The sequence below is a fragment of the Corythoichthys intestinalis genome, chromosome 6 (genome assembly GCF_030265065.1).
Source record: "Corythoichthys intestinalis isolate RoL2023-P3 chromosome 6, ASM3026506v1, whole genome shotgun sequence".
Taxonomy (NCBI): Eukaryota; Metazoa; Chordata; class Actinopteri; order Syngnathiformes; family Syngnathidae; genus Corythoichthys; species Corythoichthys intestinalis.
The window spans coordinates 55,049,001-55,065,706 of NC_080400.1; the positions used below are offsets into that span (position 1 = coordinate 55,049,001).

Consider the following 16,706-nt stretch of genomic DNA (forward strand, 5'->3'; position numbering starts at 1 on the left):
TAAATTTCCAGCCTCTATTGTACTTCTTTGTACTTCTGGGTGATCACAGCTCCTGGCTGAATCATATCATTTTGTACCCTTGATATATCATGTTTATAAAGTCTTTGAAGCAGGCAATCCATTGGTTGGTCTGATTCATTTCTCATTGAGCTATTGAGTTGACAATTGTCTTGGAGTTCAAAATTGAATTTCCCTGACAGCTACTGCATTTACTAATGTTTAAGTGGGATAGGCTCCAGCACCTCCGCGACCCTCGTGAGGAAAAAGCGGCATGGAAAATGAATGAATGAATGAATGAATAAGTAAGGCAAAACCGCGGAAGTTAATGAGAATCAAGATTAAATGAGGAGTGACTTTTAAGTGTCAAAAAGCCAAGAAAGTCTCAGAGATGTTGTACCTTTAAGTACCAAAAAACGCAAATCCATACTTTTATGCACAGTGCTTAACCGCACAGAAATGAGTTTTCGATTGCTGTGCAGTGTAGGGAAGGTGGAGGTGGATGCGTGCTTGAAACCTCTTTATTGCAAAACTGATCTACGCAATCATGTTCAAAGACATTTGGGAGTGAGTTATAGTGAACACATTCAAATGGTAAAATGTATGTTGCGAACTTACAGTGTTACCCATTATCTCAGCCTTCACTAGCTTTGCGCCAAGTTTGTTCATCTCTTCCTCGGAGAGAAGTGGAAGCTCTTCCACCTCTTCATCACTGCCACTCTCACTTGAAGGAAGCACAAAATCAAAACATTACAGAATAAATATTAATATGATAGCTGAAAACAACAACATACGATACATAACACTAAAAGCTAAATTTGACACTTGGCACAGCTGATATAATTGATTTACAGGGGGAAAAATGTCAGCAAAAAAATCCCAACACAAGGTCTTTGTCCGCTACTTATTTCAGACATACTATTTAGCACAATTACAGTAATATGTCATCTTTCAGTCAATGTGGGAATTTAAGTGTTTCATTTTAACATAACCATCTACTGTAATTGTAATTTTTCTAATCTCTCACTATGTTTATCTGTTGTGATTCATTAACATCTGTTAAACCATGTTCTGGGTTGTTTCACTTCTCATTACTGAATGTAATGGAGCAAGGACCATGTAAACTCTTCATGCAGCAGGGATTCTGTTTGCCACTTTACCCAAATTAGGTAACAGAAATAAAACAAAGAATGTCTATAACGACCTTGATAATGTGTTCATCACCTGGCATCGGAGAGATTGCATTGCAAAGAGGAAAAAAAAGTGGATTCTGTGTTCTTGATGAACAGTAAAACATTTAAGACCGCATTTTGCAAGATATTTGAAGATAAATGATACATGTCCAAGACAATAGATGACGGTGAATTTTTAAATGCAACAGATTAAACAAAAATGCATTTTCATCTCATGTAGCAGTCTTATTGAAAAATGAAAATAGTAGAAACACTGCTCAGTATGGTCAGAAGAAATTGAATGGATGATAATAGTTAATTCAACACATTTCTTTCTTTTGTACAGAAGAAAACTGACCTTGATTTTATTGTTGCAGCTGCTGTCTTGTCACAAGGAGCTGGGGTTGACTTTGCAATATCTCGCACTTTCTCCTTTTCCATGTGATCAGGCTCATTAGCAAGACTGCCACCTTTCCTCCAGACCATACCACTCATGTTTCGTGGACCAGAGTCTTCATCATCCAAGTTAGGTTTCAAAAATCCTGTAAATGACTGACCTCTATGAGGAGGGGGTCCATGAGCTGCACAGCAAATACAAAGCATGTTGAGACTCTCAAAGCAATGAGTGTTTACAATCACGTAGAAATTCAGCAAAATGCTGAAGAACAAAAAGGTCCTTCCCATACTGTTTGCACAATTTTAAAAGAATGAAACTATCTAAACCAAATTGGTGTACAAATTACTACTGCCACACTTCAATACTGTTGATCACACTACTTTCCCTTTGTTTTAAGCAACGACTGCATCAGTTACATTCTTGTCGCTATACCACAGTCCTGTATTTCGGGTTACTTTATATTCATATGACAAATTTCTTCACCACTTGTACTGCTGTCATTGCACAGCACACCTTTGCAGTACTTTTGTCCTTAAATGGCTAAATAGATCTCTGTACTTATGTGTTATGTCTTAAATGTATTCTTACTACAGTGGCTTTTTTTATGTTATATTGGGGTGTCTTAAGGAGACAGGAGACAAATTCCATGTGTGTTTCTACCATACTTGGTCAAACATACACATTAAAAGTAATAGAATTTATCATACACCTTGAATATTGTCAATGTCCTTCTGTTTATGGAAAAAAAGGAGGGAAAAAAACGACTTCCCTGCAGAACATTTACACCACCCGCCTCACTCGCAAGCCTCTCACGATCTTGAGGGATGTGACACACCCTGCGCACAACTTTTTCAACCTGCTGCACTCTGGAAGGAGGTACAGGAGCCACCGTTCCAGAACCACCAAACTGACAAACAGCTTCATCCATCAGGCCGTTAGGATGTTGAACTCCCTTCCCTTGCCTCCCATCATTAACTTGCACACATACACTCACAGAGCACTTTAATCTTCAATCTACTACCTCATAAGAACACCTTGGGCCTTGCAATACACAACAATGGACTGTCTGAATTGTTGCCTGTAACTACATCACTTTATTATTATTGTTATCAGTAATGTTTGAGTTCCAATGTAATGTATGTATGTTTTACTTATGTTAATCCTGTGTTATGTGATATGAGATAGAGCAGTACTTCTCAAATGGTGGGGGGCGGGGCGCCCCCCCCCCCCAGGGGGGCGCAGAGCGATGCCAGGGGTGGCGCGAGTGACCTCGGGGAACATGCTTTTTTTTTTTTTTTTTTTTTTTTTGGGGCCGTACTAGAATAACGTGTACTTGCACATCCACTCCGTGGGTGGCAGTGGCGCTCTCATTTTCAAAGTGCGTGCAGTATTTTTGAAGGTAAGCAAGAGCACACGGAAGAGACTCATGTAGAGCTGGACTCACGCTGCGACCCACTGTCTTCTCCGGTTCTCACGTGTCCGGCCGAGAAGTGCCGTTTTCGGCCTGGGATCGTCACGACCACCGCCCTCACCTACGGTTCTCCCTCGGCCGCCGAGAATGCGCTTTTTTCGGGCCGTTTGCCTTTTGGCTTTGACTTTTAATATAGTGGGAAATGAGGAAAGACCACTGTTTGCTGAGTCTAAAAATGATTATAGCGGAGAGTCTGAAGCCAAATCAGTTAAGACGCCACTTAAAAGACATTAGACCTCAATCTCATTGATAAGCCGCTTGATTGTTTTTCAGCGAAAACGTGCCGAATATTGCCAATTGTCACAATCGTCCTGCTTTGTCAGTGTTATATCAGTAAACCAGTGAGCACTGTGGTGAATCAGCGAAAATAAAAACTTTCCTTCTGTCCAAAGACACTTTTCCCCCCCTTCTATTCAGTTTTGTTTTTTTCGGTCAAATTTTTTTGGCATGTTGTCTTGAAGAGTAAATGTTTCTAATCAATTTGAATTTGTTATTATTTACTGATTTTATTACATTTTATTTTTCAGTATCAAATGGTCAAAAATGACCTTGAGTGTATTTTTAGTTTGGATGTGACTTTTTTATTTTTTTATTTTTTTTACTTCAGGCAAATTGATGCGCGTTAAGTCTATTCTGTTACAAGCAAAACAATGTTAATAAAGTTATACTTTATTATAAGTTGATCAATGTTACTTTTTTTCTTTAATAGAAAAAAAGGACACAATGTTAGGCTGAGGCGTACTTATAATAGTTATATTATAGACAAATGATACTATTTACAGTGGCGGCAGAGAGTTGGGGGGGGCGCGAAACATTTACGTCTTCCTTGGGGGGGCGTAACAGAAAATAATTGAGAAGCACTGAGATAGAGAAACGTAATTTCGTTTTCTTTGTATGACCAGTGCGTATGAAGAAGATGACAATAAAGCGGACTTTTGACTTTGAGATGGACTACAAAATACAGTGAAATGAAATGTCTGGGCATGTCTAAACGTTTGCATTCCACTTGATGTTTTTATTGGTCACCAATTAAGGTATACTGTGGCATGCACATGGTTTTGCCAAAACTTTTTCATGCAACTGTACATTAATACCTAATTTGAATTCATTAGCTAATTCTCAACAGTGTTGTTTCTGACAGCCCTTTTAATTTTCGTCTTTAGTTTTTTTGGACAAAAATACTAAATAGTCTCAGTCATATTTTAGTAACCCTTTAAAAAAAGTGTTCGTCTTCGTTTAGTTTTAGTCAGCGAAACGAGTTTAAAATGACACTCACCGCGCTAAATGCTAATGCTAATACGAACGCTATGCTAACGCTACAAGTTACATTTAGTGTGTGATGATCACTCAGCACACCTTTAAAGGCTAAAGCAACACGCCATGTCTAGCCAAGATGAGAAAATTTACCAAGCAGCCCCTGACATTTGTCACAAGTCTGGAGCGTGGAGAGGACGGCGATAAGTCAGTGTGGGGGGGGGGGGGGGGTGCAGCGCATCACATGAGTGACACGACCAAACACCGCTACGATGCGTTTTAACTACACATACGATCATAAAATGTCACACATTGTGAACTTATAATGGAAACAATAGCAGATTTTCATGTCACGTCATCAGATGAAAACTGGCATTTGTCTCGTTATGTCTTAGTCTCCCCGGACACGTTTTTAGCTCGTCATCAGCATGAAAAAATTGTTCGTCGACAAAATATTTTCGTTATCGTCATCGTTGACGAAAACAACACTGATTTTCAGTATATAGATTTATTGAATTTACGATAACGTTTTTAAAGTTATATCAGTTATCATTTGGTCCAAAAGAGTGCCAACAATTATGTCCACGTGTTGAGGCAGAAACATGAATTTGGACAATCTTCTGTGTAAATCCGATGCCAAGGGGATTACGATTTCTAGCAAACAGAAAATTTATGTGATTCACATTAAGGCTTGTTATTCTATAAATCTCGAAGGGAAAAAAAGAGCTCTATCTCTAGTCCAAAAAGATGATATTAACTCACCTCTGCTGTCGTCATCGTCTGAGGGCTTAAGGAAACGGCCTTTCAGTGACCCAAGAGAGGAGGAACGTTGATTGCATTTTTTCTCAGATGAGGATGTAACACTGGACCTCGCTCTATACCTGCTTCTTTCTCTCTCTTCATCCCTTTCCTTCTCTCTCTCCCTATATCTGTCTTTGTCCTTGTTTGGGTTTCTTTCACTATCTTGATCTCTCACTTTTTCCTGATCGCCTCCCCGCTCATGGGACAGAGGTGATGAGTGTCTTTCATATCTTCTCCACCGATCACTCTCCATCTCTTCCCCTTTTCTCCGCCACCTCTCTCTGCTCTCTTTTCCTTCAAACTGCCTGCTTTTCGACATATTTTCCCCTTCCCCTCTGCTTTTGTATCCATAAACAGCTTTTTCTGCTTCGGCAAGTCGCTGCTGGAATTCCTCCATCGACTGCAAAATAAAAAACATGAAAATGTTGAGTGTTTGAGTGCTTCCAAACAAGATGTGTCTTTGTGTTAGCATCGCCTTGTAAACTACAAATAGCTTGCTGGCTTTTCAGTTATCAGCTGTGCAGAGACCTCATTTTTTTGCAATTAAATAGGATACCCACCCACCCCGCGAAACATAAAAAATCTGAGAATTAGAGGTGGCGCTTATTTAAATTAAAAAAACTTTTTTTTTAATCGGGGTGGGGGGTAAATGTATTCAGATTTTATTATTATTATTTATTTAGATTTAAGAGCACTGGGAAGAGATTCATACAAGACATGTTTAGCCCTTTTCCCCCAAAATTAAAAAACAAACAAACTTATAAATATGTAATTGTATTAAAATATGTAAATTGGTACCTCTACTAATCAACATCTCTACATACAGAATTTTCAGGTTAATACAGGGGAAAATATTGCCCCCTGTTACAAAGGAAATTTCAGGGTACGAAAGGCAAATATACAGTATGCTTGGTACTCGCAGCTCCTAGAGTTTACTGAATGTAATGTATTTATAGATGCTCTGCCATTGGCAATTGCCTAACATTCCTGGCATCCAATTGGCTAAAAGAGACTTCTACTGTATGTACCGCAGCGTCCTCTTCATTCACCCCTCGTGTTCCAACAGCTTTACATGCGTGTATTACCTTTTGTTCTTTATTCTGGATTTTTTTAACATGATGCACAACTCTGATTTAATGTTTATTGTGCAATAAACTCATTGTAACTTGACATGTGCCAATTACTGGTTTCAAGGTGGTATGAAAACATCACTGTTTCAAAACTGCAACATTTTCTATCATACTATCCCTTAGGTATTACATATTTTTTATGACCCAAAAGTGAAGTGAGAAATCCCTCACTTGTAGCTGCAAGGCTCAACCCTCCCCCACCAGGTGTTGCTCAGTGTCAGTGAGTCAGCTGTGCTACACGATGGCTAGAGGACGTGAAACTCCTGAACTTTTTCCCCCCGGCAAAGAAAACAAAATTGCTAGTATGGGAATAGTTCGGCTACAGAAAAGTTACAGATGGCCACGGCTTAGATGAGGAGGGCCAACTGACATGTAAAACATGTTTGCGGAGGGTGGCTGCCGAGAAGTCAATACCACCAATATGATTTCGCATTTATACAAAATTAAAGGTTAGTAAAAACTGTCATGTACTTTTCCCACCAGCTATGAGAGTGAAATCCAGCGTGTTTAGTGTGTCTAGCGGTGGTAAAACATGGTGGGTTTTTTCTCTCTGGCTACTGTCTGTGTTGAGAAAGAGTGTGTGTGTGCATATGTTGAGCTGTAGCTCACCTAAAGGACTGCATTTAATTTTATTTAGAATATTTCAGTTATTTTTTGTTGTTTTTTTAAATTAACATGATACTTATATTCCCATTTGCTAATATGTTTTGAAAAGTAAAAATCCTGTCCAATGGATTTTTTTTTTTTTAATCCTAATCTCAAAGTAACAGTTTTTAGAGCTGTAATTGCAATCCGTGATCCCGCAAAACAGTGATATTTTGGCTTAAGGTTATCATACCGTCAGAATCTCATACCGGCACATGCCTAAATGTAACATGTATTTGTTACATGTTTTGATGCATTTTTATGCATTATAAAAGATTTATGTCTGAATTTTGAGTGGCTTGGAAGAGATTAGGGCACTTACATGGAAAATACATCTCTTTATGAAACTACTTCCAGAACCAATTAATTTCGTAAGTTGAGGTACCACTGTATATGTATACTTTAATAAACTGTTTTTAAGCACTGCAAACATAATAATTATGACGCAAATGAGATATACAGTATATAAAAGAAAACAATGATTTTTACATGTATACATGCATATATCTTAACATTTTTAAATAAAATACTGTAATTTTTTTTTTTTTTTGGGGGGGGGGAAAAATCCGCGATGGACTGAAGGCTGGACGTTTGAAGCACGAAGTAGCAAGGGATCACAGTATGTGTATAATTTAAAGTGTGTCACCCTTAAGTCCTTACTCCATATCTGTCCGCCACCACATCGTTCAGGCTGCGCTGCTCTCTCTCTGCCTGCTCCTTCATTCTTTGGTAGCTCTTTCTGAGCCAGCTCAGACCGCCATCATTCACCACTGAAACTGTTGAAAGATAAATTTTTAAAATTGAGTGTTTTCAACTGAAAAAGGCTACTTTCTCTCTGGACACTTTAGTATGTTGTGCCTGAATTTGATTACAAAAATGTGAAGAACCAACAACTGGGACATAAATTAGAGTAAACGATTTTGTGAAATGGCATTTTGCGACAATAATTGATCAAATAACAAAAAAGTGAGCCGTGATTAGGGGTGTCCTCCGTAAGATCACGTGATTTTCAGAGGATTGGAATCAATAAAGTTTTTTTTACGTTACCTCATTGGCTGCGTTTGATGCAGATAGACGTCCAATCCATTTGGACTGGGAGGGCTAACAGGAGCCTAAGTCACATTGGATTAGACGTCTATTGCCGTCAATGGCAGTGAAACATGACCACTTAATGTCTATAACTGTCAAAAGCAGTGAATGTGTTTAGGGCTACAAGCAACAAAAAAATCCAGATTTATAAGGATTTGCACAACTGAAACAAACTTTGCAGAACAAAGAGAAAAATGTCCAGCAACAGCAAAAAAGTAAAAGAGTAAAGGCCGAGTTATGATTCAGCGGCAGACCTACACCGTCAAGGTAGACCTGAATTACAACCCTCCGCCGTAGCCTGACGTGCAGCTGCGCAAAATTCTGACTACGCGTCGCGTCAACGCGTGGTGACATGATGCAAATGGACTGTGATTGGTCCACTCAGATGGTTGTTTCCGGTTCAGCACAAAATCGCCATTTACAAACATTCTTGCGCTAACGACCACCTCCGCAACAGTCTTCTGCGTTGCCTGCGCCTCAGCATTTCTATGATCAACATTTGTTCTTCAATGTTGATGAGCTGAAGATCCACATCCAAGCGTGCCGTCTCTGTTGGCATTGTTGTGTAACCGGAAGGAAATGGTAAATGGTGTTACTAAAGGAAGTCGACAAGAGTCCCCCAAAACCATACAAACACAACGTCACACCCTTCTGGTGGCTTGGCGGTGAATTACAGAGCAACGCGTTCCCTTGCCGCAGAACTATCGAATGCTCATTGACGCCGTAGTTGCTACGGCCGCAACGCAGGAGCATAACTCAGGCTTCGAAGTCAATGTCTCATTTCCGACGTTGCTATATTTATTGACTTTTCTAACCCCTCCTGCGACAGCGTTTCAATAATGTGCAGTGTTGTTCAAGTTACTTTTGAAAAGATAATAGTTAGTTCTCGCAAAACGTAACCAATTATTTTACTTCTTATTCAATCAAAATTTCTAAAAGTAACTACTTTAAGTTACTTTTAAAAATATATAAAACAATCTTAAAAAAGCGTTTTTGTTGTTACTCCCCCCCCCCAACTGTCAAGTACAGCCCAGAGCCATATAAAGAGAGTCGCGACACTCCCATAGGGATCCATTATACGATTTTACTTCTGGGTTTTCCGGGTTACGGAGCCTCGGGTAGTCCCAAACATGGCTTCAACGAGGGCGGACCGCATTCATACGAATGGCTGGCTGTCAAGTATATTCGGAGGTAAGTTGATGACAAAAACGGTCCGTTTTGAATTTTCAACAGTCTATGTTCTATAAGAGGTGCTTTATAATGTATATGTTGAGCTTTATTGGTATGTGCGTGGCGTAGTTATACATATATTTTATCTAGGTGACGAGCGATTTTCTCCTACTTTTTAAGCTGACTCTGCAAACTGGAAAATTATCGCCAGGGATAAATTCATTAAGTCGCTACCTCTTTTAAATTCTCAACTCTTTCAGAGGCCCTTTATGACGTTCACACTCATCTATATTTGTGAGTATTGGTGCACGACTGGCTTTCACGTGCTAATTAGCTCGATTTTGTAAGCTTTGGTATCACCCTCATGGAAGAGTACCAAGTCGATGCATGACAACCTGTATTCTTTACACCAAAATGTTTGACAATATTATATTTTAGAGATCAGTATAGATTGAAAAGTGATGTCAACAAACAATAAACAAAAATTTATAATAGAATACTAATGTTTTTTTTTTTAGGTCACATTTTCTAGATCCGCTTCTGCTGGGGACTGCTGTTAGTGCCTGCTGGCTTTGGGCACGAAGCCCATGTTTCAAATAGCAAAAAATATATTAAATAAGCCTTTTATTTCATGTTTTGACGGCTGACCATGCCATCCATTTTTTTCTGCTGTTCTTGTTCTTCCCATGCTGCACAACCAACCATCAAAGGCCACTGATCTATAAAATGTTACAGGGTCCCCCCAGGATTGATAAATCTAAATTCAAGACTTTTAAGACCTTTTTAATGCCATTTCAACTTAAAATTAATACTTTTCTCGCACCCATTATTTAGATAATATTGAATCATATTAAAAAAATAAAGCACTGAACATCAAATTTAACCTCAATTACTAAGTGTGTTTGACAAAAGAATGCACATTTATTGAAGATACAATTACAAAACACATACAACACATTTTTTTCCCAGGATAAAATGGATTTTACACTATTATTGTAAAGCAACTTCAGAAATTACATTTGCAATACAACAGGTTTCCCTTTTAAGAGGACGTAGTCAAGGTGGTAGGTAGGTGATTTTCAAATTGGCCACCTTAACTGTAAAGTGCTTGCAATTGGCAGTGAAAGTTTAAAAAAACAGCCACTAAATGGCAGTAGTTTACCATTAATTACCACAAAATAAAAAAGCTACACGTGACCATTTCCCTTGGTAATTGTTTTTTTCTAATCACATTACAAGAAGTATATAAAACACATGTTAATCCTTTGTTAGTTGTTGAAGACATTTCTTTTAATCAGATAGAGAAAATCCATACTCTTATTTAATCAAGAAAAACATTTATATATACCAGGAGGTGTTTTACTATCACCTACATTATAAATTGCTTATCACCATGCCATGTTATTCAGATCAACGTTAGTATGTTACCCCGCACTCGTTCCAATAATAGACAGTAGCCACGTTTACATGCTGACTTTTATTCATACCGATTCAAATCATTCCGAATGGAAATTTCACATCAGCTGTTTACATGTCACTTCATCTATTCCGATCCAGCGTTTACATGTGTCTGCCTTTATTCCGAAAGGACATTTGACAACTGCCGTCTGACATGCGCAGATTAATCAAAACAAAGCGTCACGTTGCAAAACATGGAGATCGATCGTCAGATCAGCTGCTGTTTTAACTTTTCGAATGGAAACAAAACTTCAGAATGACACGCCGTTCATTTAAAAAGTTGTGTGGGTGCGCTGTGCGTGTGCTTGGAAGCCATGTTGCAAGTGACGTTACTTACGTCACCAAGTGACGTCACCACGTCAGTACGGAGCATGTGCAGAAAGAACGCAACCAGACACCATTCCGCTTCCCTGTTTACATGATATAACTTTACTTCTAATCGGTTTGGGAAAAGGAATATTCCACCCCTGTGAATCGGAATGAAATTCCATTCGGTTTGGGCCTGTTCATTCCGAATGAGGTGTTTATATGGAACACATTTATTCGGTTTGAACAAATATTCCGATTGTAATTGGAATATTTGGCTCCATGTAAACGTGTCAACCGTGTTGTGTATCTGAGAGTGTTGGTGAATCTATGACTCCGGTTTATCCATGCTAAGGCTAGTGCACCTGCCAATACCCCATTGAACATGGCTAACTCTTGAGTTAAAACTGTGAAATTCACATTCATTCATTCGAAAGGCAAACCGTGCATGAATACATTATTACATCTAACCCATTTTAATTGGAGAAATTGGCAACTTACTTTGAAATGTTAAGCAGGTCCACTGCCTTCGCATGACCCATAAACTGCGACCCAAAGTATCTGGATGCGACTTGGTCGCCGATCCAATACTTCACATGCTGGTCCAACTGTTTGGACTTGGTTGTCTTGTTGAGGCTTTCGTCAAACATAACAACTAAGGCATCTGAGCAGTTCCTTGCGTTAGCACACAATACTGTGCGATTGCCTGCTGTTGTGATGTTGATGCTAATGATGCTAACGACGCGCACGCACAAGGTGCAGCGCATCGTAAAAATTCTACGCGTAATCTTCGTTATGGATTAAAAAAAAAAAACTTTGTCATGGATATAATTTAGGTTGCACTGAGATGTTCTTGAAAATTAAAACCACGGTGAAAAAATTCCAGACTTACGACAGCTAATTTAATGCTTTTAATACCTTTGATAATGGAAAACTAAATTCAATGCTTTTTTAATACTTTTAATAACCCGCGGGTACCCTGTGTTAGGTGTAAACAATGAACCATGACACCAATTTCACCAATTGTTCAATAAAAAATGTTTTTCTTTATCAAAGGGTAATAAGTTGTTATTGTTATACATTACACCATTCATTCATTCATTCATTTTCCATGCCGCTTCTTCCTCACGAGGGTCGCGGAGGTGCTGGAGCCTATCCCAGCGAACTATGGGCAGTAGGCAGGGGACACCCTGAACTGGTTGCCAGCCAATCACAGGGCACAAGGAGACATACAACCATTCAGGCACACACTCATACCTACGGACAATTTAGAGTGTTCAATCAGCCTACCATGCATGTTTTTGGGATGTGGGAGGAAACCAGAGTCCCCGGAGGAAACCCACGCAGGCACGGGAAGAACATGCAAACTCCACACAGGAAGGCCGAAGCCCGGGATTGAACCCTTGATCTCAGAACTGTGAGGCAGACGTGCTAACCACTCAGCCACCGTGCCGTTTACACCATATTACAGAAAATAATAAAATTTTGTTCCCGTCTTGAAGTCACTTTATTTGTGTTGCTTGGGTCCAAATTAAATTAAAAATGCCTCTAAAAAGGTACAGGTTTGTTTTTGCTAAAATTAATTTTAATATTCAAAATTTGAGCTAAGCGGGAAATATTTGTTAAACGTAATTTCTTTGTGTTTCAGGTCCAACTAAGTCTATAAAATAAAAAGGGAAATGTACACACATATACAGTATATAAGCATTAGAAAGTACAAAAGTAAAGAAAAGTGGGAAAATAGAATTTAAAAGTCGTGACCTCAAACTTTTTGGGAAACAAAAGTGTTTTTATATGTCAATGCGACGAAACAAACTAGGATGTGCCATTTAGAGCTTGGGAACAAACTATGTTACACATGGTGTTATCCAGGGGTCGCGTTAACCGAATATTTTCCGTCGTTGACCGGTTTTTTAAAACTGTGACGGAAAAAGCTGGAGTCCATCCGTCATTTTGACAGGTTGCAATTCACACCCCAGACCACAGGGTGGCGAGTGAGCATATTAATTAGCTATTGTCTCTCTTGATGCATGACGTCGTTGGCCTTACTCGGAAAAATGTCAAGGCAACTGAGTGTTTGCCTGGCACGGCCAGACTGTTCTCCCTGTATTTTTCAAACACTGAGAGAAAAGTCTGGGACACAGCCTCTCGAGTAGGTACAAAATCAATCGACAAATCAGATTTGTTTATTTGCGTGACGTTTTCTTCACGAGCAACGTCACTCTTGCGCGCCGTCTCTACAACAACGCGGATGGCGGGAGAGCCGAGAATATGTTCCAATCCGCAGTAAATTCAGTTTTAAATGAGCTAAAACACATCGACACGAGACATTGACAACAGTCTGTCTCGCGCTAGCCATGTTGAATAAACTCCGTTCTCCTCGTATGTTTACTTCCGCGCGCAAGTTCCTCGTCCTGCCCTCGTCGCTTTGCTAACGGCACGTCTGCCTGTCGCTGATTGGTGCACTCCGCTGTCTGTTTGCCTCTTGTTAAGCTTGTTCAGACAGAATATTAATTAAAAATGAATGAAAACTAAATACTATTGAATATGTCATTATTATCATTTTAAAAATGTAAGTGACAGGTAAAAATAGATTATGACCGGATTTTTATGACACTGTCAGTCAAAATGACAGACAACGAAAAAGTCTAGCGCAACCTCTGGTGTTATCTTTAATATTTTACCACAGGTAGGTGAATCAAGGAAATCTAGACATTCTCTGGAAAAAAAGTATTATTTTTGTGAAAAAAGAAAAACCTAAATCATCTTGCATTTGAATGTAAAAGTCGATTTCTCATGCAAATACTAACACAAACATGAAACTTTCACTCCACATGGGAGAGTTTAGCCTGGTATACCAGACTCATCACTGTTCCAGCTAATGAGTCTGGCCACCATTGAGCAGATAAAATTTCCAGGGCGCAGCAAGCCACAGCAAACAGACAGCGGAGTGGACCAATCAGCAACAGGCGGATGTGACGTTAGGAACACGACGAGGGACTTGCTTACAGAAGTAAACATACGAGGAGAGCGGAGTTTATTCAACATGGTTAGTGCGAGACAGACTGTTGTCAATGACTTCTGTCGATGTGTTTTTGGTCATTTTAAACTGATTTTACCGTGGATTGGAACATATTCTCGGCTCTCCTGTTCGCCATCTCTGTTGTTGTGGAGACGACTTCAAACGCGTAAGAGTGACGTTGCTCGTTAAGAACACGTCATGCAAATAAACGAATCTGATTTGACGATTGATTTTGTACTTGCTCGAGAGGCCGTTAGTGGGCTGGATCCCAGACTATTCTCTCAGTGTTTGAAAAATACAGAGAGAACAGTCTGGCCGTGCCAGGCAAGGGAAAGTTCCCTTCTGCGTAACAGTTTACATAGTTTTCAGTTGTCACCTTACCCCTCAAAATGTAAAACTCACATTTAAATATATGTTATAATGCAATGACAAAATCATAATACTACATAGATACGCGATTTTATCCATTTTCCCATAAATGTCGCAATTACCACTGTCAGTTCCATTGAAAACCACTACAGCGCTGCTTGTGCTTGGAACTACCCACACCCTACAGGAACCACGTGACCACCTGCGGCGACATCAAGTGTCGCGACTCTCTTTATACGGCTCTGGTACAGCCATAGTAGTAAGACCCGCCCTACTCTGTCAGACTGTCTCTGATTGGCTTATACTGACATCTTTCCCTATGTGAGCCAATCAATAACGTCTTCTGGGACTTACTGTGTTCTCTTAGAGTGAGAAAAGCCATGTGGACTCTGAGGCAAAAATACATGCAATGTAACGATGGTGTTAATGTAATGGTGTTAGTTTCAACACTGATAATGTGTCAAGCAATTTTAATTACTAGTAATAGCATAATCTTTTATTATGTATTATTAAAACGTATTATTCTTAAATTCATTCCTGTCAATCTCATCTCAACTAAAATGGAAAAAACAATCTCCAATGTAATGTCAAAGTGTTAATAAAATAAACAAGATTTTAAGATATTTAATTCATTTTGATAAGTTTAATTAATGCAAAAAAAACAAACAAACAAAAAAAATTATACTGTCGTTTTGCGTCCATCCGTCCATTTTCAAAACCTGCTCATCCTTGCCATGGTCTGAACAGGTACTGTAGCCTATCATAGCTAACTTCAGGCGAAAGGCAGACTACACCCTAAACCGGTCGCCAGTCATTCGTAGGGCACACACGTCATTCTAATAAAGCACACTATGCTGTATATCTTAAAAAGGCATTTTAGACATTTTTTTTGTTTAACCTCATGTTTTTCTATTTTGTGAAATAAAATCTTAACAGAAAAAAGTGGTACTTTGAGAATAATTGTACCTTTTGTTGCAGCAGAACCAGCCTTTTCCTCTGGGGGCAGACCTGTTCCACCATCCTTCCAGTACGGGTTAAGTTCTAGTTTGTGCAAACCAGCCTAAAGTGAAACATAGAGCTAATGTTTACTTACACTCACTATAACTTGATATTTCAGTGAGTAATGTATTAACTTTGGGCAAAGGGAGGATCTACACTATCGACAGTTTGCCAATCAGATCTTAGGCTAAAATTGACGTTTTTTTGTGTATAAGAAATGAATAAAGCTAACCGTAACACACCTGTTCAATGGCCTGAGCTTTGGCCCTCTCCTCTTCTTTCAGTTGGTCCTTCTCAGCTCTTTTCTGTGCTGTGGATGTGGTTTTCATGGCCAAAAAGTCAAAAGTCATCCATTCATCTCGCTACAAAGAAAGAAAGGCAAATTAAATCCAAGATTCAGTGGATGTAAAATCAAACACAAACCTTATACGGTGAGGAAAATAAGTACTTCAATACCCTGCAATTTGTTCTCCCGCTTGGAAATGATGGGCAGGTTTGAAATTTTCAAGGTAAGTGCTTGTCCACTGTGAGAAACAATCTAAAAAAAATCCTGACATCACAGTGTATGATTTTTTTAACAATGTATTTATATTATACTGCTGCAATTAAGTATTTGAACACCTGAGAAAATCAATTTCAATATTTTGTACAGTAGCCTTTGATTACAATTACAGAGGTTAAACGTTTCCTGTAACTTTTTACCCGATTTGCCCACACTGCAGCAAGGATTTGGCAGCACAGCTTCACAATCTTCAATCTTCCCTAGATCAATCAGATTTCTGGGCTGTCACTGAGAAACATGGAGTTTGAGCTTTTCTATTGGGTTTAGGTCTGGAGACTGGCTGGGCCACTCCAGAACATTGATATGTTTTTAACAAAGCCACTCCTTGGTTATTCTGGCTGTCTGCTTCAGGGCATTTTCATGTTGGAAGACCCAGTCACGACCAATTTTCAATGCTCTAACTGAGGGAAGGACTCATTCCCCAAAATCTCACAATACCTGGCCCTGGTTATCCTCTCCTTAATACAGTGCAGTTGTCTGGTCCCATATGCAGAAAAACATCGGCAAAGCATGACACTACCACCCCCACGCTTCACAGTAGGGATGGTGTTCTTGGGATTCTTCTTCCTCCAAACACTATGAGTGGAATTAAGACCAAAAAGTTCGATTTTGATCTCATATGACCACATCACTTTCTCCCATGACTCCTCTGGATCATCCAAATGGTCATTGGCAAACTTAAAACGGCCTGGACATGTGCCGTTTTAAGCAGGGGAACCTTCCGTGCCATGCATGATTTTAAAAAATTACGTCTTAGTGTATTACCAACAGTAAACTTAGAAATGGTGGTCCTAGCTCCTTTCAGGTCATTGAAGGAAGCACTATCATTAACCATCTTATGTACGCAGATGATGTGGTGGTGCT

General features: G+C 39.3%; 1 protein-coding gene across 2 annotated transcripts in view; it reads right to left on the reverse strand.

Moving 5' to 3' along the window:
• Window positions 1–16,706, reverse strand: part of cwf19l2 (CWF19 like cell cycle control factor 2) — a 58,718-nt gene that overhangs the window by 30,618 nt on the left and 11,394 nt on the right. For both annotated transcript variants that reach the window (XM_057839728.1, XM_057839727.1), the window contains exons 5-10: window positions 15,523–15,642; window positions 15,248–15,341; window positions 7,528–7,643; window positions 5,054–5,492; window positions 1,528–1,750; window positions 616–721 (exon numbers count right to left, since the gene is read on the reverse strand). In XM_057839728.1, coding sequence (XP_057695711.1) covers window positions 616–721; window positions 1,528–1,750; window positions 5,054–5,492; window positions 7,528–7,643; window positions 15,248–15,341; window positions 15,523–15,642 — 1,098 coding nt within the window. The remainder of the gene's footprint in view (window positions 1–615; window positions 722–1,527; window positions 1,751–5,053; window positions 5,493–7,527; window positions 7,644–15,247; window positions 15,342–15,522; window positions 15,643–16,706) is intronic.